We start from the raw sequence: 27,848 nt of genomic DNA, 5'->3' as shown, positions 1-27,848 counted from the left end.
AGAGACTTCCAGACCTTTTTCCTTGATTGTACTCCAGACAGGATGCATTTTTTTTACAGGTATACCACTGGAGGTCACTCACGTACTAATAAACAGTACAGTGCTGCAGGGGAAAAGGTAATCTAAATCATCCAAGAATTAATCAGCTTGACCTGAAGATTACTTTAAAATGGCAATGAGTTGGGAAATACGTTGTCCAGGTATTTCTCAAATTTACAATATAATATATTAAAACTAGCAAGTAAACTAATCATTTTTAGTTGTTTATAAAAAGACAAAGCCCCCAACATTAGCAAGCCAAGTATGCTTTGATCTAGCTACAGCAATAACAGAAATGCAGTAGTTTGCCAAAGCAAGCAAAAAGAGGAAAAGATAACCACCTCTAAAAATGTTCACTGAAGTCACACCAGTGTGATAAGAAACTGTGAACAAAATGACATGTAAGATAGGAGGGGAAAGACTGCATAGGAATTTTCTCACTATGACATTTTTGATAGGAGAAAAATTGCACAGAAGGAATAATAAACTCTATTTATTTAATGTGGCTTGTTTCCTTATCTGTTTCAGCAATATCAGCACAACATCTCTTACCCCTACCGGGCCAAAACCAGTTATTTTGCTTCAAAAGCAAATTGCTACCTGCTGGCACCTCTCTACCTCATGCTCCAGGCCTGTAAATTTGTTACAGATCTGCTTCCTCACCCTGATCAGTAGAGAGTCTCCTCTGAACAACTTCAGGAAGGCTATATGGTAAATAAGAAACATGTGACTGAGCTGCAACACACACACACATACACGTGATACTGCACACGCTTGAGATCATAAAAGTTGCAGAGATATATATTCCAGACAGAACAGTGACAGAAATGTTTATTCAAAGCATCTTAACTCAGCCTTTTATGAACAAAACTAATGCAGGTTTACCATAATAAAAGGCTTACTCTTGGCTCTTTGTCTTTAGTTCTGTCCAATTACTCTGCTTCCTTTGATTCATCTTCCTTATCCTCTAAACCAGTAGTTCCTACGGAGGCAAAGGAAAGACAGGGTGTAGGGATGCATTTTATTATAAAATACTGGAAACATAATTCTAGGACTATTCTGTCTACCTCAGTCCTTCTTCCCTACTGCCTTTCACTGCCAATACTTGAATTTCATTGTCATACATTGTTTGTCAGCTGCCAGACAGACTCAGTACACACAGTCTGCCAGCCGGCCCATATGTAACTCTGGAATAGCCAAAGAATGTCTCCTACTTAGACAGTATCATAAGAAATGTGGAACAAGGAGAATGGAATTCCTCTGTGGAAAAAAATGACAGTAATAGGACAAAGAATATAAGGCTGCATGAAAACAGATTTTGTTACATCTGCTCTTTACAGTATGCATATTTTCTTCAAATCATTTCCTCTTACTATAACTTAATCTTACTAAACATAAAGACAAAAGGAAAATATGTTGCCTAATTAATAAAGGATGTAGACCTATGATGAAAAATGTATAATGGATGATATTATACATCTCTTTGATTCTAGAAATAAAGAGCTGGAAGGAACTTTGAGAACATCTATCCCATTTCTGTTTTCATGCATTGGTATCTGCATCTATGCTGTCTCTGACAAATACTTGGGTCCATTTGTTCTTTAAAAAAACACAACAAACATTTAAAAACCCACAAAAAACAATGGGGATACCAGAACTGCTTCATTGTGGTAGGCCAGAAAATTTACTAGAATCAAGTTCAGCCAAAATAGTTATTTGAGTCCAAGAGACTTTGAGACAAACCAGGCTCAATGAACTTTTGCCAAATCCAAAGCAGAGGTATGCAGGAAACCTGCTGAGATTTCTGCTGGATCTGACCCAAAAAAAAAAACCCAAAAAAAACCCCACAGGGATCTTTTAAGAAGTCAGTCCTACACAGCAGATCAATCAGCTATCTGGCTAGTCTGTCCTGAAGCAGGAAAGCACCTTCAGAGGTGATGGGTAAAAAATGAGAGCAAATAAACTATAAAAATTCCAAGGGCTGACCGAAATGTTTAGTGTATACCTCCAGGCATTTTCACGTCTTAATAGTCTTTCTGATCCCTGTGGATAGTGCTTTGCTTTGACTTATTGTAAAATGGACTGACTACAAATGGATAAATTTATGTTATATTTTTGTACCTCAAATATGTAAAAGTTAACAATAAATATAAACACCACAGTTGGGTGGAGGCCTATAGGCTAAATATGAGTAAACAAAGCAATAAAAGACAACCTTTTGTTGCTTCTTAGTAATTTTGTATTTAAAACAAGCTTCTGAACTGCCTGAAAGAAAATGTGAGCATCTGAATTCCAAATCTCTTTGGTTTGTAGGAGAAACAAATCAGCCAGAGACTGTTCAAACCATAATGCATAACAACATCTAAAATTTGTTTCTTCAGATTTGTTTTGCCTGCTTTCTAACTTCAGTTGAGAGAATAAGAATACACAGTTCCATTCATGACAGAAAAGTGGATTGCTGAAAACCTCATGAATTTTGCAGTTTCTCTCTCATTTTTGTAGTAAAAAAAAAGTTGGTAAATGCAATCACTTATAAAGTCAGCTGTGCAAGTGCTGTCAACTGTACATGCATAGATAATGCTGCACAGGATTGTCACTTCTCATTTGTACTGTTACAGTATATAAACTTGACTACTTAAAAGCAGTTTACATCTTTAGAGGACTGCCCCCCTCATGAAAGGTCTAGGTTCCCATGGTCTCTTCACCTTGATAATGGACCTCTCGGCAGCAGCATCTCTTCAGCTGATTGAAATACATAATTTCAAACCCTGATTGTTAATTGAAGAATGAGCACCTGTGCCCCATTCCTCACCTTGATCCTCCTGATCTTTGTTTTCTTCTTCTCTGCTTCCCTCATCTTCCTCTCCTGCATACTTTACTGGGCTAAAAACTTCCCTGGATGCTTCATGAAGGGAAGGCTCATCATCACTACCCTCAGCAGACCCATCAGTGACTGAAATACAAGAAATTAGAAATGGCAAAGCAAATTAATTTTACAAAATTGCACTCAGCCATTGTTTTCATGCAGTAGCTAATAACTCCTACTGAGGTCTGTAGTCTTTACTCACATGAGAAATCCCACAAAATCTTCTGTGACTGTTTATAATTAAGTGTATAACAAGCCATGATACAGACTAAAATGATTTACAGGCTTCCCATGACAGTTTTATCTCATTATGCTGTGTGAGATAAAACAGACAGATATATATATATTGTGCAGTTCATGAAGAGACTTGGAAGTTCCTAACATTCAATATGTGGTAAATTATAGGGGAAAGAAAACAATCAAACAAACAAACGAAAAAAAAAAACCAAAACGCTCATACCACTTGATATTAAACCTGAAGAACACAGCTTTGGAGGATAGTCCAAGCACGGAGTTTCCAGCTGTTCTAGCAGAACAAACCTGTAGTTGCTGGCATTTTCTCCTCTTCAGTTACTGCTGCTGCTGCTCTTTCTTCCACTGCTTCTGCTGCTACCACTAAGGAGGTTTTTCTGGGAAAAGGTGTGTTTTCCCCTTGAGGAGTTAATTTGGTAATTTCTGATGCTTTCCATTTTGGTGTGACAAGTAATGAGGGTTCCTCCTCTTCTCCTTTATCCTAGAAGAAACTCATGAAATCCAACATCTCATCTTACAGGCTATTAAGGGAGTAACTAAGATTTCCTCCAGTTGCACCAGGGGAGGTTTAAACTGGATATTAGGAAAAATTTCTTCACCAAAAGGGTTGTCAAGCACTGGAACAGGCTGCCCAGGGAAGTTGTTGAGTCACCATCCCTGGAGGTTTTTAAAAGACCTGTAGATGTGCCACCTGGGGACATGGTTCTGTGGTGGACTTGGCAGTGCTAGATTAATGGTTGGACTCCGTGTTCCTTTCCAGCCTAAATGATTCTATGAATCTATGATCGTTTTTTGTACTAAAACCTTTATCTGGCCTCAAAATGGCAATGACATGGCCTTTTAAAGTATTTACAGGTGGAAGAACTTCAGCAGCCACAAATTTTGAAAGAGAACTACACTTTGAACCTTGATGAAGTCAGTTGACTATTACTAATGATCAATGCTTGCCAGCTTGTTTTATTTAAGCTAATTTTTTTTCTCTTTCTTAAACAGAATGGCTGTGAGGGGCCTATTAACTACATCTCCTCCTCTGTGCCTACCTACAGTATAACAGTGGTGGATAAGACCTGATGCTCTGTCCAGTAGATGCTATGCTGTCTATGTTACACAGGAACAGAGTGGCAAAACAGCCTTTTCTGCCTCAGTCTTTGCTTAGGGAAGACCTTGGAAAGGATCTAGGAAGCAGTAAGATACTGCACAAAGCATATGTTTTTGAAATTTGAAGATTATTATTTTATTTTTAAAATCATGCTTTATTTTATCCAAATATGAAGGAGCCTTAGTAATGGAATCATCACCTGTATTGCAAGCTACTTTCTTTTAATTTTTTTTAAATGGGCCTTGTTCTGCAATTACTTCAATTAAAGCAAAGAGGCAAAATTTAATCTTACTTTAGTGAGACAAAGCACTGTCCATTGCTTTGCACAGTCACTACAGCATTCACATGAGAAGAAATTACTGTTTCTGAGAGTAATGATTTTCAGAAGCTGAGTGCTTGGGTTCTTAAGTTCATGTTTAAACTCCTACATCAATGGCCTAATATTCCAAAATCAGCACATCTAACAATTCCCAACTGAACTGAGGATACTAGATACACACTGCTTTGGATACTCATATGAATCTGACAATTTGAGGATATCTTGCTTTTATCCAAGAAAGCAAAACAGTCCCCATGTTTTGCAAATCTCTATCACTAATGATAGGAATTTTTTTCAATTATGGTTTTGTCCTTGTCTTAAGAAACAATTGCTGCATTGGAGAACTGAGTGTGTAATGGGAACTAATGTGTCAGACGACAGAAGTAGCAAACTCTAAGCTAAAATTTAGCATATTTTCTTGAAAACAAAACAATAACATTAAGATATATTACTTATTTCTATAGCTGTTTTGCACCATATTAATCAGAAATGTTTTAAAACATTCATGCATAAAGGAGAAGGAAAAACAGGCTCTGATCACAGCGGCTCCCTATAGTTATTAGGAGCTGTGGCTATTAAGCTCCTAACAGGACCAGAACAACAATGGGACATATTTCCAAAACATGAATCTTCTGGAAATTACCATTTGTACACATAGCATCAAGCAATTCAGAAATATAAGAAGAAATACTTTTCATTGTTTTCTAGTCTTCAGAACAAAGTAGAATACAGGTTAAATATATAATTACATCTACATTATTCTGTGGTTTGAAACTTTTGCAAGTAGTGCAAAAATCACACCTTGTACTTGTCAAAGCTCACACAGTAGAGAAGCTAAAGAAAAAAGCAAAATGAAACCTCATTAATTCTTAAGAAGCATGAGTTTCTACCCTTTTTTGACTGGTTAGATCTACTTTAACATCAGTGTCTGTAAGGCATTTTATAGATTACTCAACAATAGATTTGATTTACTGAGTTCTCTGATATTCAGTATAATTCGCACTATTTCTTTTACCTGTTCTGCTTCTATGTATTCACCATGCTGTTCACACCCAATATCAAAGACATATTTGCCACGACCTAAAGGCTGCACAAGGATAGGAAGAAGTCAGCAGAACTATAAAGTTAGTAAATTCTAAGCATATAAATGTAAAATACACTTTACTACAAAATTCGTACTATAGTCAATAACAGCATAGTTTGAAAGCAAAGTAGCAGAGAAACTTGGCATTGTGACCTACAGACACAGACACATAGTTACACTTATGGTACAAGAAATACTGCAAAAGATCAAGAGCCTAGCTTCTTATTTTAAGTGGAAACAGATCAAATTAAGACAATTTCATGCTTACTGTTCAGATGAATAGAGAGCTTTTCAGCACACTTACATTTCCATTCAAAAACTTGCCCTTAAATCTATGGTTTAGGTGGATAAGTTCAGCTTCTCCTTCCTGGTTTCCATTTACCCAACCACCAACATACTTAGATCCTGTGTCTTTATAGACATATGTACCTTGCCCATGCCTAAGGAGAAAATAATAATTTTGCTTTCTATTACTGAATATTAAGAATTCAAGATGTGTTATACTTAAGGTATTAAAACTGTATTATTTAAGTAGCTGAAATGGCTCAAGTTGGACTAAATTGCCAAGGTCATCCAGTAGCACTTGATTTACTGCAGTCAGCCGTGCCTTGAGAATAAACTTTACATTTTAATGCCATTGGGTGACTTGAAACATAACTGTAAGAATGAAACAAACCTATTGTTGTTAAACCATTCTCCAATATAGGTGTCTCCATTTGCATACATATACTTTCCGTAGCCGTGTCTCTGATCATTCACCCAGCCTCCTTTAATAAAAATGCGATAAAAACAGAGTGAGATGTGGTTTGTTTCATTGTGTGATATAGTGGTCAGCTTGTAAAGTTATCATACGTGAATTATTAGGGAAGGAAAAGAAAACTATGACACCACTGTGATTCCTTACACCATTCCTTATTCTAAACCCTTGCTCTTTTTTCCCTTCTCCGTCACTTTCCACATATATTTATGCAGCTGCTTGACCACTCTTTCATTTTGTCCATCACAGTCTGTCTTCATTATCACTTTCCATTATCATTATGAACACAAGAAGCCATGTAACATCCTGCTCCTGTCTTTAAATTTGGTCATGTATGGCAGTGCCATTAGGTAATGTGACATTTCCACTCAAATAAAAAGAGGCACTACTTTAGTTTCACACATTTGCTAAAACTTTCCTGTCTGTCAGGAGCAATATATACTCAAAAGGATGCTAGATTGAGTGTCTTAACTACTTTTCTATTCAAACTTAAAAGAAATTAAAAAAATAATTTAAATGACACATGCATATGCTCCCATAAGGCAAGATTGGGCTGCTCTTGTTGCTCTCTTTTTCAAGCCCTCACAATGCAAATATTCTTTCTTGTCTAGAATTTCCCTATTCCAGGGAAATGTTGTCCATGGAAACCTAACTGATATTCAGAATCCTTCAGGTACTCTTCTGGAAGAGGGGAAATAGTGTGACTTTCAATTTCTTCAAACTTCAGAGGCATCCCACTCCCTGAGTAAGTGCTCTAATCAGTAGACAATGTTTTAAGAATAGACCTAATAAAGTCCTGAAATATTTTATCCTGAACACATCTGTGGTTCTAATCTTTATTCAGAAATAAGTAACTATACTGTCTTCTACTGATTGCACTGATTTGTAAAAGATATTTAATATTTTTCAGAACTTGGAACACCCTACTTGAGACAAGGACATGACAAGAAGAATAAACTGCTACTAAATACTACATTCCGCACAATAATCAACATAAAATCCCACAAGTAAAACACATACTTCTTAGACCTTGCAGTAAAAAAACCAAAAAACAAACAAACCAATTTCATAGCAAATTCATCTTCTTAAAATAATACATTCTCCAATTCACTATCATCTCCTTTCATTTGGGGTTGGGGGGGAAGTCTCATTTCAGCTATAGAAATCCTTGGAACTCTCTTCAGTGTGTTACCTTCGTATTTGGATCCATCTGGATAAAAAAAAGTTCCCTGGCCATGCTTTTTGTTTTGAAGATATCCTCCAGTGTAGCAAGCACCATTTCTAAATCTGTAGGTCCCCTGAAATGTATTGGGTATAGATAAAATATTTGTCAGTTCTCACTCTTGTTTCAGTACAGTGCCCAAACTAACAGAACTGCTGAAACATAAGCACGACGGCTGCCTTCTGTCATTGTCTTACCTGTCCATTTCTGAGACCATGTTCATATTCTCCATCATATGTATCACCATTGGGGAGACGTGCTTTTCCATGTCCATGTCGCTCACCTTCTGAATTGCGTTCACCATCATACTCCTGATCAAGTGTGGAAAAAAATTGTTTAAGAGGCCTAGACCTGACTGACTCTAACCTCATTAGAGAGAGGAAACAGGTGTTTGCTCAAGAAGCTCCGGTGTGGCTTGAATCAGAGACTGCAGGAGCACCTGGCCAACAGATGTACTGCTTATGCAGACATTTTCACCAGATCCTGGCACCCAGAGGCTTTCCTCCCGCCCTGACACACCGCTGGGCAGTACGGGTGACTTGTCATCCGCTGGAGAAAGTCAGGAAGGCCCCAACCGAAACGGCACAGCCCCGCTTGCGAGAGGCTGGTGCCCAGGGAAGCAGCGCCCCGGGAGCTCCCCGGGCTGGGCACGGCCGGCACACAGTACCCGAGCCCCCGTGGCCGGTCACGTTGGCTCTTCCCTTCCCCGCTGGCGCTCCCCCCGGCCGCCCGAGGTGCCCGTGGCGGTGGGCCGCTGCCTGCCCCGCTCCCCCCCTCGCCCTCGGCGGCGGATGCTCCCAGCGGGGACGGGGCAGGGCCGCCCCCGCCCGTGCTGCTCAGCGGCCCCCCAGACCGCCCCGGCGGACCCCCAGATCGGCCTCGGCCTCCTCGGTCAGCTCCGAGCTCAGGTCCGACATGACCGCGACGTCGCCGTCACCGCGGCAACCGAGGCGCGCGGGGGAGGGCGGGGTCCGCCGCCGCCGTGGCTGCCATGGCAACAGCCGCCGGGGCGCGCGCTGCTGTCCCGGGTGCTGAGAGCAACCGGCCGGCCCCGCCCCTCTCCGCGGTGGCGGGGCGGGAGGGGCGCGCGGGGCCGCCGTCTGGCCGCTGAGGAGAAGCGGCGGCGGCCGGCGGGAGCGGGGAGCTGCCCCCTCCCCAGGCGGGCTACCGGGCTGCCGAGCTGCCGGGTGGCTCTCGGCGCCGAAGGCCCGGGAGGGGTGCGGCAGCCGCCAGGAGACTGACGTGTTAATAAGCGCTCGGGGTGCGGGACGCCACCTTTCCCAGTCACTGGTCTCCCTCCTGCGGCTTGTGCTTAGCTTTTCCCGCCCTGTACCCTCACGGTCGTGGAACAGGCTGGTGACGTTTGAGATGTGACCTCAGAGCCCTCAGTCTTCAGAGAGCTCCCAGTAGAGCTGGCTGGTTTGGCCTGTAAACAACGTCTTAGATTTAAAAACCATTCCTGCATTCTTTCTTTTCTGTCACGTTTAATGATGTTCAAAAATTCCTGTTCATGGATCTTATCTTTTTGTTTCACATCTTACGTTTTCAGCCTGATGATAACTCTCATTCATCTGCTCAACAGACCAGACGTGTTCCCCACACACAGCCTGGAGAATCCCACTGGAAATTCAATACACTCCCTAAATTCCAGCCAGAAAGCCTTCGGCATTCAGCTCGAGCCACTGAAATCCCACAGGATTTCCACAGCTGGCTTGGTGCACACCCGATGGCACGGTTGGAAACAAAGGACCCACATGTGCTCAAGAGGTATCACAGAAGCACGTTTGGGCTGCCACTGGCATGCCTGGGGCACTGGCATACCATTAGCAGTCAGGCCCTGCATTTCAGGGCACTCTGAAGAGATTTCTTTCTTTTCTATATGCAAAGAGCATCTGAATGGTCTGTATGGGTAATTCAGGGGTCAGCACACAGGGAGGGAAATGCTCTGGCACTAATCACTTCTGGAGCTTAGGCACTGGAAGTCACCAAACCGCTGTGTGATCTGGCCTGGAAATTCCCATGTTTCTGCATAAACGAATGGACTGTGCGTTAATTTCTCCTGTTATTTTTTCTAAATTGCACCAAACTGTGGTGGTGGCCGTTCTAACAGTGTTACTAGTGAGATATTAGAATGATGAGTCAGTCAGGTTTTTACATCATTTAAGCATCTTCTGCTTTCACACATACAACTGCTTTAATGTCACTTTTTTTTTTCTTCTCCTTTTAGTTACAATAATTCTCAATGACCTTAATATGTAGGGAATCCTCTGTATTCTGACTTTTCTCCAAACACCTCTACTCAGTCAGCCTCAGCAGTGATCTACATAACTCAGATGGCAGGTTCAGTTACCTCAGCCAGGCAAGAGCCTCCTGAACTAATATGGTTACAGCTAAATCAATGCAGGGGAGCATGAGGAGAGCTCTCCTTTCTCAAAAGGCCAAGAGGAGTAGAAGGGAGTAGCTCACAAGGAAAAAGAGGAGGTAAAGTACATCATAGACACCCTCAGTCCATTAATATGTATCAATAATACCCCAAATGGAAAAGACCTGCTTTATATTTTTTGTTGCATTAATGTTTCATATATGAGCTGCAGTACTCAAAACCAATCTCTCTTTAAAAAGATCTTATTTGCCTTGATACGAGGTAGTGCTTTCTTACTTTTTACAGAAGAAAAAGCCCTAAAAATCTACCTTGGCTAAGGGAGTTGATGATGATTGCATTACAGCTCATGCTCCCCTCCTGCAGATGTTGAGGGTGGGTTATGTTGCTGAATGTGAATGGTACTTCACTCCTCTGCACAGCAGCAGCTTCACAGCGCTTGCAGGAGCTTGGCAGGACTTGGGGCCTGTCAGTGATACAGGAGGCAGGCAGATCACCTCACTATCACTTTGCAAAATAATTGAATGGCCAAGGTTTCACAAGGGGAGCCATGTGAGGATATGGGTGGTGAAAAGCAGTTGGCTAACTAAGCACAGGGAAGAGGAGGTGATGCTTCTGAGATAGGCAGCAAAAGGAGTGGCAAGTGGCTGGAAAACATGGAGGTCACTTTAGACTGTAGGTCAAAGCTTTACCACGCAAACCACAGGAAAAACAGGGTCATCTCTATACAAAGATATACTACATATTCAGGTAATTTTCTTAGTTTTCATAGGTAGGAATCTAAGTAGTCAGTATTTAGATAATAAATACATAGTATTTATTTATTAAGATGTGTCACTTATGTGGCATATGTGCCTTTTTGTTTTCAGTTGGGCAAAGATGAAAAAGGAAGAGAACTATTGCTAAATACCACCGCTTTCTTAAGTCACAGGAACCATTTGGGCTTCTGAGTTAATACCCAGTTACTAATTAGGAGTGCTTTCCATTTGGAACATTTAAAACCACTGAAATTAAACTTTGTTAGCTGGCAGAGCATTAAGAAGCTATGCATTTATTAACTCAAAACTGTACGGTTATCCCCACATAGATGTGTTATCTGCACAACCCCAGCATTTGACTAGGGAAGCCTAATTTGCATAATGACTGTTCTGTTAAGTTAATAAGTAACTGCAGAGTATGTAACTACTGCTTTTATTGCTTACCTTCTGCAGAACAGGATATGAGTGTTATCTGAAGCACAGTCCGTGCATTTCCTCCTTTCTCACTCCTGATGATGCCTCAGTTTCTTCTTTCACCTAAGGATGGCTGAATTATTTTATCTATGGTAAGGTAATGTCTCTATAAAACTGGTTACTTAGTCTGAGTGGCATATTAATTCTAAGCAGACATTGCAGCTCAGAGTTGTAAGGGAGAATATGTTTGGGATGCATTAGAGGTGCACCCTGTTAAACTCCATGACAAAAATAACTGGCTATTCTTTTGGCTTCAAATTTGATGTAGCCCAGAGAACAGCTGTGGCACAAACAGGAAGCAGTGACAAGCCGTTGGAGACACTCCCCCTAATGATCTTTAACTGCTCTTGCTCGATGTATTGTTTCAAAGTCCTAAAGGAGGAAAGGGTCTGAAGGAGGAAGAGTTCACTTTTCTTGGGAAACAGCCAAGAACGATTTCTTCATAAGATTTACACTGCTCTGAACCTAGAAGTGGCAGATTGCACAAACCTCTGTATGTCAGGATCACATTGTTTGACCTAAATGAGGGAAGCATCATTTAAAGTTTTATATACCCAGTTACAGTCTTGTGAGGACAACTACAGCTTATACAGATGCATATAATTAATGACAAGGAGCATATGTTTTGTAGGTTCTGGTCTTCCAGTTGCATTTGGGTTTGTTTCAATGTCAGATTAAAGTTAAGATTTAAGTATGTTATTATTGAAAGAAAGGTTGCTATCATCCTCATTTTCTTGTTCTTTTTCCTTTTCCGTCAAAGGACCAACATAATAACATAAATATTCTTAAGGTCACTCTGATCTTGCATATAAACTTCATTCAGCAAGAGGCCTGAGAGAGTCAGTGGATGTGCTGATCATCTGCTCTGCTCTTACTGCTGGCTCAGCTGGCAGCTGCTGGCACCGACTGTCAATCACCCTGGCAGGAGAGGGCAGCAGCTGCTGCAGCTGCAAGCTACCCTGGAGAAGCTCCTGGTTTGCCATTTGAGCAGAAGTCCTGGAGGGACAGAAAACTTCAGAGAAACCCAAAGCTGTTGCTGCTAGAGGTGTCTACAAACAGAGGCAGACAGTGATACAGCAAAGAAAAAGACTGCTAGGCACAGGACCCTGTAAGTTTACTCCTGCAGGAAAGGACAGCCCTGGACAGCCCTTTATCCTGCTTTGCAGGTCCTCACTTTGAATTTAGCCAGAGTGCTCCTCCATAGGGAGGAATGGCCAAAAGGCACTTCTAAGGCCTGCTACACTCCTGGCTCTCTTTGGACTTTACCTTGTGTTAGGAAATGGGAGACTTTTGGCAGTGCTGAGGTTTTGCAAGAAAAATGCTGTGCCAGGCCTGGCCTTGGGGGCTCCTTCCAGCACTGATTAAGCTTTGAAAACACACGTTGCACAGTGAACATTAGAAACAACAGTACTATTTGTTTGCCTTTATATTGCAATCAGTCTCTTGCTTCAAAGGGGTGATAAAAATACAGCAGGGTGCACACATCACCACTGATGTGGTAAAGGCAGCATGCTTCTTAATTGATGCAGGGTGCACTCCAGCATTCCTGCCCTCTAGGAGCCCCCTGCTCTATGCCCCTGTTCTACCATGCATCCTTCTTCCAGGGGCAATGCCCCTGTGAACCAGCTTCTCTCCACCCTGCCAGCAATGTGGCTCTAGGGAGCCGCCTTTTCAAATTAAAAAATTAACAAATTCAGAATTAATAGGAAGAGTGAAGGTAATTTGCCTGATTCGCAGTGTGGTTTCCTCACTTCACATACTGTTCAGTGATTACTGACAGCACTTTGTGAGGGCCAGTCCTTGGGCACTCAAGTCAGTTTGAGTTTTGCTCTGGGCTAAATTAGAGATGCAAATGACCATTTATGGCTTTTGGTAGGGCAGACCCGGGCAAGATTATGTCTTTTGACAGGAATTTAAAGAACAGGAATCTGTAGGGAAATATTTTGTTATCTCTTAGAAGACAGTCATTTACATCTTTCTCCTTATAAAAGCTAAAACCACAGTCTAGAGTACTCCATGGTCAGTATCAGATACTAGCAAAGTGTAAACTGGAGTTCTCAGGAAAAAACATGAAACCAGCTCTCTTCCTCCTGAAACTTGAATAGAAACCAGGGTGATTTCACCAGCCTTTTGGAAGAAAACTGGGATTAGGAATTAAAGTAATATCTAAAAGAGACTTCTTATTTGGGAATAAACATTTCAGGCCTTTTTATTATTCTGCAATATATACTACCAGACACACTTTTAAGAATTCAAAATATTTTTTTAGCTCATGGGAGCAAACCGTGGACAAAGTGGAATTTACTGTCACTAACTTCCATATATTGGGGTATTTTTCCTCCAGTTCAGAATGAAAACAGATTCTAAAATGTCAAAACCCTTTGCAAAATGGGAACTTCTCTCCACACAGCTCTTTTTAAGCCCTTTACAGGCAAAATGAAAGCTGTTCAGTATGTTTGTATACTGAGTAAAGAAAGCCTCTTTTTGTGCTCATAACCAAGCCAGGAAAACAAGTAAATGACCTTTCTAGGCATCCAGTTTACGCTGCCTCCTCCAAGTACAATTAACATTGGGATATCCTGAAGGTGGGATGATTAGAAAAGAAATGTTTGTATGAAAGCCATTCTTGAAATACCAATAATACTTTTTTGCATCTTGGCTAAATATAAAGTTTCAGTTCCCTCCTGCAAAATATCCAAGGGAAAGTGTTCTGCTGTATTTATACCCTGCCTCCCATTTCTCTGACCTAACTGCTCATTTTGAAGTACAGAGTGCATTCCGTTCTTCAGAAATAAGGGAAAATTGTCAAGTATTTTCTTTTACCTAAGGGATCTCCCGTTCCACTAAAGTGCTTGGTCACTTCTATTCCATTTAGGAAATTGTTGCTAATGTCTCTTCTCAAGACTTACAACAGTCAGCGTTACTACTGCTAACAAGAAAGCAGTTGATATTCATGAGATAAAAAAATACTTTATAGTCAGTATAAGAATAAAGCAGTGTTAATACTACATTTTTCTCTACTTTCCTCTGGAAATGGGTTTTGTTTCATTAAAAGAACAAAACCTCAAACCTAAGCTTACTTATTTAGTCATAGCTGTGACATACAGCTTAAGAAGTCCAGTCCTTTTGTCCATACTATCTGAAATCCTTAGCTGGTAACTCAGAATGGATTCAATAGAGAAGGAAATGACTGAGGTAGATGGGACTAATTTGCTGCCTCCCCATTCCTGTCAGCTTGAATACCTTTAAAGGTACTTCATCTTCTTAGACATGACTTGCAAGGCAACTGCTTTAGTATAAGCTTTCTGTTCTGGTCTACTGTGTTTTACCACGGTATTTGTAACTGTTCAGGTATTTGATTTCTATTAAAATAATGCCTTAGTCCTCCTTTCTCGTTTAACTGCCCTCCAGTGATCAAGTCCACAAACATGGAGAAATTAAATCGATTGGTAGTCTACTCGCTTGTTTCCATCTGTTTAATCCTCAGCAATTGTTTCTGTAGCCATTTCTTCACTTCCACTCAGCTCTCCAGGAAATTTAAGAAAAGTAGAAATAAGGGCAAAGTAACAAGAGAAAGTCTCCCATTTTCTGCTGGAAGCAGAATTAAATTATTCAAGATAAGTTCCTCAAAATAGATGTTCTTCTTTTGTAATGAAAAATTATCTATATATTGTTTTACAGATTCCGTTTAAAATAATACAGCTTGGTGTTTGTTTGGGTTTTTTTTTAATTCTGCACTCTCAGTACATTCTTGTTCATTTTTCTGTGAACAGGTGGCTGAAGGTATGAGAATTGATCTAAGTCTCCACCCAGGGAACCTCCATCCTACCTAAAGGGGCCACTGATTGCTGTAGCAACAGGTCACGTGCAGCAGCTCTGCCCAGGACTCCTTCCAGCAGATCCTACCCCAACAGACACCCCTGCTGCCACAACTGCTTTTTTATAGATCTTTCCTTAGACGGTGGGAGGTGATTTAACAGTCCCACTGCCCACCCCTCTGGAAAACCCTGGGGTGAGTCAGAGTAGCATACGGTCAGCACCACTGATCTCATTTTTCTGGATGGAACCAGAGACCTGCTAAGCAACACACAGGGCTCAAATAAATGCCATTATTCCTAAATGTCCCCTGCAGTCATAGCAGTATCTATCTTTATGTAGGAGGCCTGGAGGGAGTTTTACTGCCCCTCCCTCTCAATGTTCCACTTGCTATAGGAATTTTTCTTCATAAGTAGCCTTTAGTACTCAGGTACCATCCTGGTCTGGCTGGGGAAAAGGCTGTGCTGGCACAGTGGTCTTGTCCATTGGTTTCTTCCTAAAGCTACTCACTGGTGATTCCCACTAGCTTCCTGGCAAGCTAGATGCGATGAAAGTAGCAGTCTGGAAACTATGCAGTCACATTAATGTGGCTCTGTGCCGACTCCAAAATTTCTCAACAGGCAGGATAGCTGTCTCAGCTAGATAGCTTCCAGACCACAGCTGGCTTACCTCCAGCCATTTCTAAGTGCGGCCACTGCTATACCTGTCTACTTCCATATATACAGGCATAGCTTTTGAAGTCTCTTTCTATTTTGGCTCTTTTGGACATTTTTTTTTTTTTGTCTGCCAAGGCTTGATGGCAGGTCATATTTGGATTGCTGCCAGTGTTAATGTGAATTGCTTATACAATATCCCAGCTGCTCTGTTGGGAAAACAAAGCATGTAAAACTAATAATGGCAACTAAAAGCTGTGATTATATCAGTCTTGAGAATCCTGCTACTTGTGTGGAATAAAGCCTAAGTAAATATCGATTTTTATATAGTAAAATACTATTTAACAACCCAGTATTATATAAAGAAGTTATGAACTTTTCTGATCCCCTAAGACATAGAGATCACTCAGTGGCAAAACAGATTAGCCTTTTCCATCTGTGCAATTATGAATACTAAAATATACTTGTGCAATCTACTGGAAAGAAAATGAATACATTAATCAGCTAAAGGTTACCATAGTCTGCATTCAGACCTCTGTGCAACCAGCATCACCTGTTCAGCAAAGGAAAGACTATGCTGACATCCACTAACTTCAGTATGTTTTGCTACTTCAGGACTTAAGAGCACTAACCACTCTTGTTCAGCAGACATAAAATTTAACTGTCAACCAGGAAATTAGGGTACCTTTTCTGAGAGAAGCACCAGGAGAGGCATGCTAAGCATCTGTCAACTCATACATCTTTACTTCTGTTTGGTTTTGCAGACAAGAACATGCCCTTTTCTATTTCCTCTAGTGTGAACATTGCTAGAGGCTTAGGAAGCCAAACCACTGCCACGCTTGCTACTCAATACAGCCATTTACTGGACTGTATCTTTCATTTGTACTTCCTTCTGCAAAGGAACTGGCAAAATGACTTTTTTATTTTTTTCTGTGAGGCTCTAGATCGAATATGTTATTTAAAATGTGTTTGTGTGTGTGTGTTCTGTGTTTTTTTAACCATTTATTCCTGGCTGTAGATCTCCTTTTATCTCCGAGGAACCTCTGGCCCTCCTTTGATACTCTATACCAGCAGGCTGTTTTGCAACCAACAGCACAAGCTCATGCTGCCACTTCCCTCTGCATTTGTACTTACTTGACAGCTTCTGGCAACTGTAGTAGCTGCTGGTGACCAGCACCGGCATAGCAGAGAGAGCAGCTGCTCAGCTGCCAAGTGTGACAGCCAGCAGGTTTCCATGATGTTAGAGGAATGGGTTATGAGGGACGTTTATTTTAATGGGAGATGCAGTTTCTACTTTTAAGTATGAAAAAATATCAGAGATTTCTGCGGCTGTTTAGGTCACGCTTTTTGCAAGTCGCTTGTAACTGAAGATAGAAGGATACTCAAGCAAGTTTAAATTATTAAAGGAACTTAAAAAGGGCCAAGCTGACATCCATTTTAAAAATATCAGGATCCCACATGATGATGATAGTCGTTGTGATAATTTGGGATGGCTAATCATATATACAAACAAATGCACTGTGATGGGTCTGACCTTTTCTGTTGTAAAGAGACAAATCATTTTTCTGTGTTCGTGCCAGTCAGAAAAGACAGTGCCTGGGTGCCTCCCTGTGCTGGTACAAAAGTGCAGCAACATGATTCATGCAATTCACTGTTTTTGGAGGAGCATTCCCTGACTAGTTTTACCTCTGCTAAATGGTTGTTACAGCAGAAAAGATAAATATCAACATACAGAGATGCTTCATTCTGGCTGTAACTCCACCATCTATATCTGATGTTACCATGTGCTTTTCCACCCCAGAGAACTAATGCCCTCTTGGTAAAACAAGGGCACTTCCACAACTTGCCTGCTCAGAAGAACAAAGGAGGCTAGAAGTATTTCCTCCTCCAGTTCACACACCATCATCATACAGGGGACAGGACATGCGGAGAGCTAAAGCAGTGCTGGGACATGCATGTTTGTGCTCCACCTCCAAATGATAAGAGCCCTCCAAGAGTTAACTAAGCCCTGTTGCCCAGGGCATCAGCCATTTCAGCTGAGCTGCTGAGGGTTTGGGGCAGATGATTTTTCTTTTGGATTCATAAAAGACATGGAGCTGTACTGTCAAAAAGCAACTATGCACTGTCCTTTCCCTGAGACACTGGATGACTGTCAGTTGTCTTATACTGCAACATGGTTCTGTAAAAGCTGTGCTAACGTGAGACCTTCTGATGCCAAGCAGTGGCTTTTGCTTTTATCTGTGAACCAAAAGTCTCCTTAAAAGGTAAGATTGATGAAAATCAAAAGCAGTGTATTAGCTTTTCAAGTAGGAGCTTTCTAGCATTTGGGGACGTGTTGTGAAGACTTTTTTAACCTCTGACAAACTGCTTGCAAATCTCAGCTAGAAGGATGTGAGCCTGAGCAGGAATCAACAACTGCCAGTGACAAGTTTAAAAGCAGCAGGTTGTGTAACACCCATCTGCATTTGCAATGGTCCAGGTGTAGCACCGAGACCCTGGTTCTGCAAACATTGTCATAAGGGAGGAGGGCTTGTTTATTGACTGGCAGAAAGTGAAGGAAAGGTGCCAGTGGGATGGCAGAGCCAAGCTAACCAACGTGTCTGCAGCGTTTGAAATATGGGGCCTAAGTAATATCACACTGGGAGTCAAAATTTCTTTTATTGGTATTACCAGGGCAGGCAGTGCAGGATGAGAGGGAAGAAACAAAATAAAACTGAACATTTTAGTGAGCATCTTAAGTGGGTTTCTTGTGCCAGGCAGGTGATACTTTACAAGGCATAAACAGTTATACAGAGAAATCAAAACCTGCACAAGGTGACTGTAGGCAGCTGTTCAGTTTGGATGAACTAACCAGCGCAGGGTTATCTGCACTGGTGAGGTGGTCGCTATAAAGAAATACAGCTGCAGCTGCAAGTACACGTTTATATAAATAACTAAGTTTTGAAATACGTACGGTTGCTGCAAACGGAAACGCCCTGCTGGGATGAGGGAACCAGAGGCAAAAGCAGAGGGCGTCGGGCCGCCGCTCCGGAGCGCCCGGGGTGGGAGAGGCCGCCGGGGTGACAGGTGGGTCGGCGGGGATGGCGGGCGGCACCGGCCCACGGAGCGGCTCCGCTCCCCGCGGCGGGCCGGGGCCGGGCCGAGGACTCGCCACCGCCCCCTCAGCCCCGCGGCGGCCGAGGCCCGGGGAACCGCGGGAGGCCGGGAGAGGGCAGCGGTTCCCCCCGGAGGCTTCGCCCACCGTCACAGAGGCGGCCCGCAGCCTCCGCGGGGCGCGCTGCCGGCACGGCCCGGCCCACGGCGCAGCTCTAGGCAGCCGCCGGCCCGGCCCGGCCCGCCGCCGCCGGGGTGCCCGGCTGCCCGCCGAGCCGCCCGGAACCTCGCCGTGGCGTGGCGCAGCCCGCCCCGCCGCCGCGGGGCGCCCTCCTCATCCACGGCACGGTGGGGAGGGGCCCAGGCAGACCGGTCCCGCCGCGCAGCTCCCGCGGCCGGGCGGCGACCCGCAGCCGCGCCCGGCCGCTCGGCTCGGCTCGGCGCAGGCCAGGCAGGAAGAAGGAAGCACCGGCGGCAGCGGCGGCAGTGGCGGCAGCGGGTAGGCTCGGCGGGCGGGGGGCGGCCGTGCACCTGCCGTGCTCGCGGCGGGGGCGGGGCGGGGGCGTCGCCGCCGCTTCCCGCCTGTGCGGCGGCGGCCCCTTCCGCCGCGGGGCTGCTCGGGAGCGGTGGCCGGGCGGGGGGTGCGGCGGGCGCGGCGGCCCCGGCTCCCCGCCGGTAGGCGCTGGGAAGGCGGCTGCGGTGCGGCCGGGGCTCGGGCGGTCACCTCCCCGGCCGCCGCCGCCTTCGGCTCTCCGCTTGTTTTGCTTTCCTCCTTTGATTTCTTCATGGTCTTGGGTTGCTACGAGACCCCCTTCCCCCGCCCCCGCCGGCGGGGTCAGGCCCCGGGCCCGGGGGCGTTGTTCTGGGGGCGCCCCTGCGTGTCGCGGGCAGCGCCGGGGGTTGCGCGGCTGCCGCTGGGCGGCTGTAACCCGGGGGCAGGGGCCGGCCCGCGGCTGGCGCTGAGGTGCCTGAACCCTCCCCGTGGGGGGCGAGCGGCTCCTGAGGCCACCGGCACCTGGTAGCGCTGGGGAAGGCCCGCCAGGGGAGGCGTGTGCTTGTCGTGAGAGTGTGCTGCCCTCGGCCCGGGCTCGGCTCTGAAGGAGCTGGGTGGCAGCCCGGGCTGCGGCTGGGCCACCCGTCCCGTGTGGCGGCGGCTCCCGGCGCGGCGCGGCTGGCGGCGCAGGGTCCCGGGACGCAGCCGCGGGTTCGCTGTGCGTTCGCAAGGACTCTCCCCCCCTGTTGTTGAGCCAGGAATATGGCCGTTTAAGGTCCGAAGCTGATGGATTTGGCAGTTTATGGCTCAGGTGCAGAGCTGCTGGGCATTCGAGCACAGTATGCATTTGATCTGCGTGTGTCTAAAGGCCATTTCGAGTCCTTAAGGGCATCCTGATGAGCAGCACTTGCATTACCCGCTGTCTCTGCATACGCAGAATTAATGTCTGCCCTCCAGGGGGACCGTGCGTGATGGGGCAGGGGCCAGGCAGCCTCGCGCTGTCTCTCCAGCGTGCAGCACAGCTGAGCCAGGCTTCGCAGTATTTGCAGTGCTAAAGGCCAGTCACAAATTACTGTATTTTACTGAAACAGGGAGGGAGCTGTATTTCAGCCAGTGCAGCGGGAGCCTGAAGAAGCAATACAAAGTTTGGAAGGTATATATGGATTCAGAGTAAGTACCGGGATATTGCTTTATACGTTGTAGCACAGCAAGGAGGAAGCAAAGTATTTGTTTTCACTGTCAGGTAAGATAGTTGCCAAAAATGAAAGAACATAAGACCAGTTCAAGTGATTGAGTTGGAGTTTGATCTTGGGCTTCAATAATAAAATGGAAATATAAAGGATGTGTTTATAAATTACCGTTTGTGTGTGGCAGCCTGTTAATGTCATTTCTGAAGAATAGCTTAGTTTTAAAATGTGGTTTAATCTGCAGCAGGATGTGATCTTTATAATCTGCTACCACAAGTTTTATTGCCACAAGTTTCTTTGCTTTTCTGGAAGGAGTTTTGTTTGTTTATTAAAGGCACGTGAATGTCAGAGGAACTTACACATATATGGGGACAGAGGCAATGTTGACAAGTAAATGAGACCTCTGGTTGCTGTCTGCAGTAGAGAAAATTAAATCAGCCCCTGAAATAGAATTAGGGTGCAGTTCTCTAAGCACTGCTGCTAGTCCAGTCATCTTTGCTGGGGTATTGTGGCTTTGTGACTCTGGATTTATGTCAAGGATACACTGTTAAAGAGGTGCTGTGAATATGATCAGTGGGGCATGTGCAATTAGCATTGAAATCTCTTGTAAGATGGGTGAAGTCCTTTTCTGTTTATATTAAAGCTGTTAAATAGTAACCTGTTAAGCAATTACTTTACTATGATGACAATTGCCTTGTCCCATTATATTTTAAGGGAACTGTTTAAAGAGGTTTATGACCTCGGATTTTTGCTGGCCTCTCAGTTTTTTCCCAGTAGATTTTTCTGTCCTCTCACTTAGTGTGATCAGTTAAATAACAGTTTCAGTGTTTGGGATAACTGTGAGAGAGGGGAAACGGGGTTTGGGATCACCCTGAAATAGATCTGTTACTGGTGGAAGAAAAATTCACTCCTACTCTGTGCTGCTTGTGCCCACCTCTCTTCTTACCTTTCTTCTCCCACTGGAGAAGCTATCCACAGCTCATTTCAGCCGAACACAAAATTACTGACAAGCAGTTGTTGATTTGAAATTAAGAGTTCAGCTGGCCTAACTAGCTAGTCATGGCTGTAAGGGGCAGTCCTGCTTGTAGTCCCTGCCTTTATGTTCCTGCTGCTTCGGATTCGTCCTGCCTAGCAGTTTTTTGGCCACAGAGTGAGTTAATGTTCTATTTTCTTATGGATCAAGCACTTGAACTATAGCAGTATGACTGCAAGGTCTGACACAGAGGGAGGCAGGGACCTGCCGCTGGGAGTGGGAGAGGGGAGGAGAGTGTAGGGTTGCACTTCCTTTAACCTGCAACCCCATGATTATGGGTTTTGCTGATTAATTGCGCCAACAGTTATCTGATTTAGGGCAGGGGGAGGTGGAATGTGCCGAACGAGATTAGCAAGTCAATTCACTTTTAGGGGAGGGAGGTGTCAAGCTGAACCAGGACGCTGTGAAAAAAATAAAGGTATGACAAAAATGTGTTAGCATAAAGGAGCAGACTTGATGTTTTGGTGGGATACCCTGTTATGTGAAGAGGTGGTAGTTTTCCTTCCATTCCTGGGGAAAAAGCTTACGTGGGTAGTGAAGCTTTCAAGTTCTGGCTTTGACGCAGCAGGTTCTGTTTGGTATTGTCATTCAGCTGGCTGAGGAGTAGTAGTTTTGATTTCTGTAGTAAGATGAGGCAATAAACATGAGGGAGGCTCACACCTTTGCCTACCCGGTGGCAGCCTCTAAAATTCCCAGGTTAAGACAAACCCTTGGTCTTGGCAGGTATGTTTTCTTCAGAAGTGATTTTGCTTTAGCTCACCTCCTGCTGTTTACCAGGAGAGCTAGTCCTGAATGCTACCAGCTTCCATCAGGAGCGTTGCAGCAGCTGGTGCTAGTGCTAAGCCCAGTAGCTGGGCTCTGGGGAGGGTAGGGGTTATGGTGCAGACAGTGGTGTGTTATTTGTCAGGCTGCTGGGGTGTCTCTAGTGTTAGCATGCAGGGAGGCTGGGTTTGCACGCATGAGTTGCAGTCACACCTCTTGCCTGGAGTGGCTTTTCTCATTTTACTCAACCATTGGCTCAGATTTGCTGCGAAGTAACAATGCAGCTAGTTCCTGTTGCAGTACCTGTAATAAAGGGTACCGTGTGTCTTTATCTGTTAAGGGGCTTCCGCCCAAATTTGAACAAACAGGAGGGACTCTACAAGATTTTAAACCAAAGTGGATTGATGCTGCCACAGTCTCTCTTCCCTGAATGTCTTGTAGGTGCATGAGCCTGCCTTCTCCCTTGTGCTGGATGAGCAGGTGTAGGGAGCTCAAGTGGTGAAAAAGCTTTTTTTCTTTTCTAAGTTTTCTGATCATGTGGTGCTTTATGCAGTAGTGATACTGGGACAGGGAAGTTGGGCTGGAAAAGGGCGTGCTGGCCAAGTCTTGCTGGCAGTATTGTTAAGCAGCACCTACTCTCTAGCTGGAAGAGTCTCTGGGCTGAAAACGCTACAGTAATTTTTTTAACAAATTTCAACCTCATGAATGTTTCAGATGTGTTAAGATGTCTTTGTAAGCTGGGGGATTGCCTATTTGTAGTCTTTCAGGGACAAAAGCAGAGTGTTTTGATGTCAGTCAGCTGGCTTTGGATCATGTTCTAAGTGCATCTTTCCCTTGTGTCCCCACTCTTTATACTATGCTGACTTCTCAAAATAGAGTATATGTAATCAAATTGAGAAAAGGCTGCAATTTATATTGGCTTAAGATTCTCCATTACATTTTTGATGTCTAGAAGATTAGTTGTGGTAATTACTTGTCTCTGAAATAGATAATTGCTGATTCAAATGTTATGATTAGAAAATATTACACTAACTCAATAAGAATATTTACTTGTCAGCTTCTCTTATTTGAAGATCAGCAGTTAACAAAGGCAGAGTGAAGAATTCGCCACGTCACAACTGAAGGTATATAAAAAAAAAAAGGTACAGGGAGATCTACTCAGCAGCGTATCTTCCACATTCGTTAACAGCCTATCATCACACAGCTTTGGGAGGATCTTTGTTACACATTCTGGAGAACAGTTAATGTTGTCATAAGTACATAATTGTGTCGCCTAAAATTTGATACCAGCTGTAGAGTAGATGGCTCAGCTTCCTCCGGGCATTCGCTTCATCACTTCATTTTCACGAGATCAGTGGTAAGTCTTGAAGTATGGTGGTGATCTTTGTTTTGGACAATGTGAGTTTGTGCTCTGTTTTTACTTTTTTGTTTTTTAATATATACAGCAAGTAAATGTAGCCAGTTGTATAATAAATAAATATTGCTGACACCTAAAAAGTGAGATACTTTGTTAGGGGAACACAGACCCTTGCAAGTCAGGTGTGCTAGAGAATAAAACCTTTTGTCCTTTTCTTTGTGAGATATATATTTGAAGGGATATATTTCAGATTTTAATTTACAAACTCTTTAGGTGGGAGGGGTGCTTGAGGTTAGCTTTCTTAACCAGAAGTATGTTTTCTCCCCCATAATTTGATGTGTAATACAGACTTGCAGCATGACAGTTCTAGTTCTTGCTACTGTAGTATTTAAAAAACTAAATCCCAAAACAAACCCAAAACCTCTGCTTTAGGAAAACCAATTCAGGAAGTTGAATGAGATGGAATACTGAGTCAGTTGTGTGTGGATAATAAAATAACAAATGAAAGACCAAGCACTTCCCATTTGAGCAATTTTATCATATGGTTTCTCTAGTAGAGCAGCAAGGACAAAGTAATTTAAGTTTTATCACTGGTGAGGCGTTTTCAGTTACCTAAGTGAATAAGTCAACTCACAGGATATTTTTTTTTAATGTCTCTGTGAATATACCAGAACTATAAAACAAGACCCTTGTTAGTAAAAGTTTATAAGGCAGAAAATTATTGAAAAAGGTTAATGAAAAATTAGAGACCATAGTAGGCTGTGTGACATCAGATCTTTATACGTATATATGTACTTTTATTTACAGATGTTTAATTTTAAGATCAGGCTAGAAGGAAGTGGTAGATACACTTTGCATATTGTTAAAAGCACAATCTGAAATGTGCTGTAGTGGAAAATGGACTAGATCAGATTGTTATCTTTGTTTAACGCTTGCAGTGACAGGGAGATTGAGATGCCCTTTTAATTCAGATGAACTGCAGAGAAAGATCCAAGGATCTCGGGGGAAAATTCCTTCCTAGTCCCAAAGCTGGTTAATTACATTCATGTGCTTTAGCTGACAGTATGCACAGTCAGTGTCTGTATCCCTGTCCATCTCTAGAAATGGCTGATTTCTGTTGCTACCAGCAAAAGTAAAGCAACATCCTAAAAGCAGTAAGGAAAGAAAAAACCCATAGTAGCCAAACTGGCAATTCACAGAGCCATCATTTATGTCCTAATTGTACCAGAAAACTGGATGAGACAGTGAAATGTGAAATCTCATTATCAGTATGTTTAATGTTGAACTGCCTTTAAAATAGCCCCCAAAGGAAGATTGTAAACAAGGCAGATCAGCTCCGTGGACACCAGAGTACTGCATGCTGTCCTGCCTATATCTGGGTGTTACCAAACTCCCTTCCAAAGACAGATCTGAGCAGATTTTGCAAAACAACGTAACTGCTAGGGTAGTTCTACAGACTGTTAGAGAACATGAAAAAAAAAGTTGGGTTTCACTATTCCAAGATTACCAATGACTTCTGTAATGTTTTTATGTAACTTAGTGCTAAAATTAAATCTGAATAAAATAATTTTCAAATACTGTTGTTTGGTTTTTTTATATTGTAGGTATAGAGCCTTCATTTTCTCTCTCACTTTCTTCTTGTATGCCAGCTTCCATTTATCAAGGAAACCTATTAGTATAGTTAAGGTAAGCAAGGTTGCATCCTTGTTAAACATCCTTCTGTTCCTGTCAAACACGGAAGTAGTTGCGGTTTTTTGGTATTTCCTTTTGTGAAAGGCAGTGTTAAACTTTAACTTGGAATGGTTCAAAAGCTGAAAAACTGATAAAGCTAGTACATAGTGACGTTTACTTGATAAACTTCGGTGAGACCACACCTAGAATATTGCATATACCTCTAATCTTTGGGTTTAAGACTTGAAACAGCCATGCCTACACATAATTCATGTGAATTTATCTAATTAATTATAGATTTTAGGAGTTTACAGATTTACACTCATATGTTTGAGAAAAATTGCTTGTAACTGATAAAATTCTACTGGCATTTGCAAGACTGTTCGAGTATTGTTGAGCATTATAGTCATAGTTGTCTGTACACTTGGGACTCTGTTTCCAGTGAAGCTGGTGGCAAAATATTATCTAATCCTAGATTTGTTAATCTTCAACCTATATAATTTGTCAAACACAAATTAAATTCTTGAGGTCTGTATTGTATATTGATAAATAACAATGGGCAAAGTAGCTTGGCGTTAGTGAAGACTTTTGAAATTCTGCAGCATTAGAAGCACCGGTTCACTATAGCATGTGGTTTTGACCCACATAATTACATTTTCGTGTAATGGTGGTTTCGCCAAGCAATTAATAATGGATAAGAATTCTACTGATTTCAGTGAGTTTGACACAGGTTTATGTAAAGCAAGAATTGTTAAACTTGTTGCTGTATGGAGTTTAACAATCAGAAGTGAATTTTCCATTTTCAAATTTCCTTTCTGTATCAGGGAGAGCTACATAAGCATTGTGCTGCTTCACATGAAGTTGAACACGATTCTTACAAAGAATATGCTGCGCAGATTCAGCCTGTCAAAAAGCCATCTAATGTATCTCAGTGTGGTTGGGAGCCATTTGGTAAGAGATTATATGCCTCTTGCTATTTCTTCCTCGTGTGTGGAGGGATTCAGGAGGTGAGGAGATATGTATGGGAGGTGTGTTTTGTTTTCCGTGTTCTCACTGATTTTTCCAAAGAAAGTTAAGTTGTGACTAACTGTATGATGTCTTTTCTACTTAGTCACTGACATTATTTTACGTTTTACAGCTATGAGATGGTTTTAAGAGATCAGTTTTCAGTCAGAAAATGGAATTTGTCTTTAGAATGTCTATTAAGGAAAAAACAGTGAAGAATTAAATAAGTCATAATTTTCTGCTGGTTTAATTCAAGGTTCAGCAACCATTTAAATGAAGTTACTTGGTGTTTATCTAAACTGGAACTTTTCAGAGTCCTTACCTACCAGAAAAAATACTTTTCTTGCTTTTTGGGTGACTATTGCAGAATAGAGCTGACTACTTACTGAATAGCTTATGAACCTGGCCTTTCACTTACATAGAAAAAAAATATTTGCCTACTTACAATTAAATTTAAATTTAACTGTATTTGAATTTAATAGAGATTTTTGAATCATTCCTTGATGCTTTTGTCACTACCAAGAACATCAGCAAAGTAGAATAGTCCATTCTGTCAGTGTGCCGTTCCACTCTGGTCTATCTAGCCACCCATTCTAATTATTATTTAATTAGCAATTAAAAAAAAGTTCTACTCTGTTCAAAGGTAATTAAAGGCCTGAGCTCTGGGTTTTCTGTGGACGAAATTCTGTGTATTAACTGCATGCTGCAAGGTAATCGGTCTACTGAAATTTAGTCCAACAGGTTTCCAAATGTATCAGGATGCAGTTAAGCTTCGTTTCTGTTTCTCGTCCCTGGACCAAGGGGAAACGGTTTGCTTGTCTAAAACACTAGTTAGCTTTCTTAATGGAGACTTCTGAGCTCCAGTGTCCTCCTTTTTCCATGAATACACTGCACAGGTTGTTGCAAAGCTACCCCTTTGGAATGGCACTCTAGACTTGTTCTTTCAGCTCTGTTTTTCAGGCGACATAGCTGGCAAGCTGGGAGTAACACTGGAAGAAGGAATGCTTTCATAACTGTGACTTTATTCTCAAAGTCAATGGGAATTGTGGCTCCTTGCAAATACACAAACTGTCTTTCTTCGTATGAGCTCAGGTCCCTTGAGACTAAACTTGGTGTTTCTATCCGGGTGGAGTCCCTGCTCCCTCCATCCTGACTGCAAGTCCTATTTAGCTGTGATTATGGTAATTTGCTGTACAGAGCAGAATCCTGTTTTTTCATTAAACAAGACTTCTATCTCTATGCCTTATGAGTAGTTAGTTGGAAAATGAAATTCAAAAGGCTGCAACCATTTAAAAAAGATATATTAAGTTGATTCCTTAAAAGCCTATATGATGATGGGTTTTTTTAGCCATTTCGACAGTTAGGACCTCACACTTTTGCAACACATCTTTCCACTTCTAATAAAAAGACCGTTAAAGTTTGGGTCTTCTTTTCTCTAAGGACCTATAAGAAAAGGTTATTTTTTATTAATTATTAAATTTAACAACAAAAAGTTGCTAATAACTGATGTTCTCTTTCAAATGATATT

The 27,848-nt window shown here is 42.6% G+C and overlaps 2 protein-coding genes across 13 annotated transcripts in view; one reads left to right on the top strand and one right to left on the bottom strand.

Annotated features, from left to right (window-relative positions):
• Positions 1-681: 681 nt before the first annotated feature.
• RSPH1 (radial spoke head component 1) lies at positions 682-18,806 on the bottom strand. 3 transcript variants are annotated; one of them, XM_055801647.1, is made up of 10 exons: positions 18,673-18,806; positions 8,505-11,313; positions 7,836-7,949; positions 7,609-7,714; positions 6,336-6,426; positions 5,964-6,099; positions 5,591-5,662; positions 3,446-3,638; positions 2,852-2,992; positions 682-1,021 (listed from the first exon to the last, which is right to left on the bottom strand). In XM_055801647.1, exons 2-10 carry the CDS (start codon positions 8,553-8,555, stop codon positions 972-974), a joined length of 954 nt encoding a protein of 317 aa, XP_055657622.1. In that variant the 5' UTR covers positions 8,556-11,313; positions 18,673-18,806; the 3' UTR covers positions 682-971. The 3 variants fall into 3 exon arrangements, with proteins under 3 accessions (XP_055657622.1, XP_055657620.1, XP_027641750.2); XM_055801645.1 differs by having other exon boundaries at positions 8,505-9,064; positions 11,221-18,797; XM_027785949.2 differs by lacking the exons at positions 8,505-11,313; positions 18,673-18,806 and having other exon boundaries at positions 7,836-8,486.
• Positions 18,807-19,300: 494 nt separating this feature from the next.
• The window catches only part of SLC37A1 (solute carrier family 37 member 1), a 43,106-nt gene continuing 34,558 nt past the window's right edge, over positions 19,301-27,848 (top strand). Inside the window, exons 1-5 of one of the 10 annotated variants that reach the window (XM_055801638.1) lie at positions 19,301-19,311; positions 20,397-20,475; positions 23,477-23,644; positions 25,249-25,330; positions 26,140-26,266. In XM_055801638.1, coding sequence (XP_055657613.1) covers positions 23,589-23,644; positions 25,249-25,330; positions 26,140-26,266 — 265 coding nt within the window. In that variant the 5' untranslated portion in view covers positions 19,301-19,311; positions 20,397-20,475; positions 23,477-23,588. Of the gene's footprint in view, positions 19,312-20,064; positions 20,476-20,503; positions 21,944-23,344; positions 23,645-25,248; positions 25,331-26,139; positions 26,267-27,848 lie in introns of those variants that run through there. The other 9 variants (XM_055801643.1, XM_055801641.1, XM_055801644.1 and 6 more) reach the window with 9 other exon arrangements.

The sequence above is a fragment of the Falco peregrinus genome, chromosome 4 (genome assembly GCF_023634155.1).
Source record: "Falco peregrinus isolate bFalPer1 chromosome 4, bFalPer1.pri, whole genome shotgun sequence".
Taxonomy (NCBI): Eukaryota; Metazoa; Chordata; class Aves; order Falconiformes; family Falconidae; genus Falco; species Falco peregrinus.
Note: the sequence above shows the minus strand (reverse complement) of the source record. Positions and strands in the feature narration are given on the sequence as shown.

Coding starts and splice junctions, on each gene's coding strand:
- RSPH1 (XM_027785949.2), bottom strand. CDS start 8,009: ATGAGGTTAGAGTCAGTCAGGTCTAGGCCTCTTAAACAATTTTTTTCC. Junction 5,663..5,963: donor GCAAGTTTTTGAATGGAAAT/GTAAGTGTGCTG, acceptor ATCCTTGTGCAG/CCTTTAGGTCGTGGCAAATA. Junction 1,022..2,851: donor CAAAGATCAGGAGGATCAAG/GTGAGGAATGGG, acceptor TTGCCTCCGTAG/GAACTACTGGTTTAGAGGAT.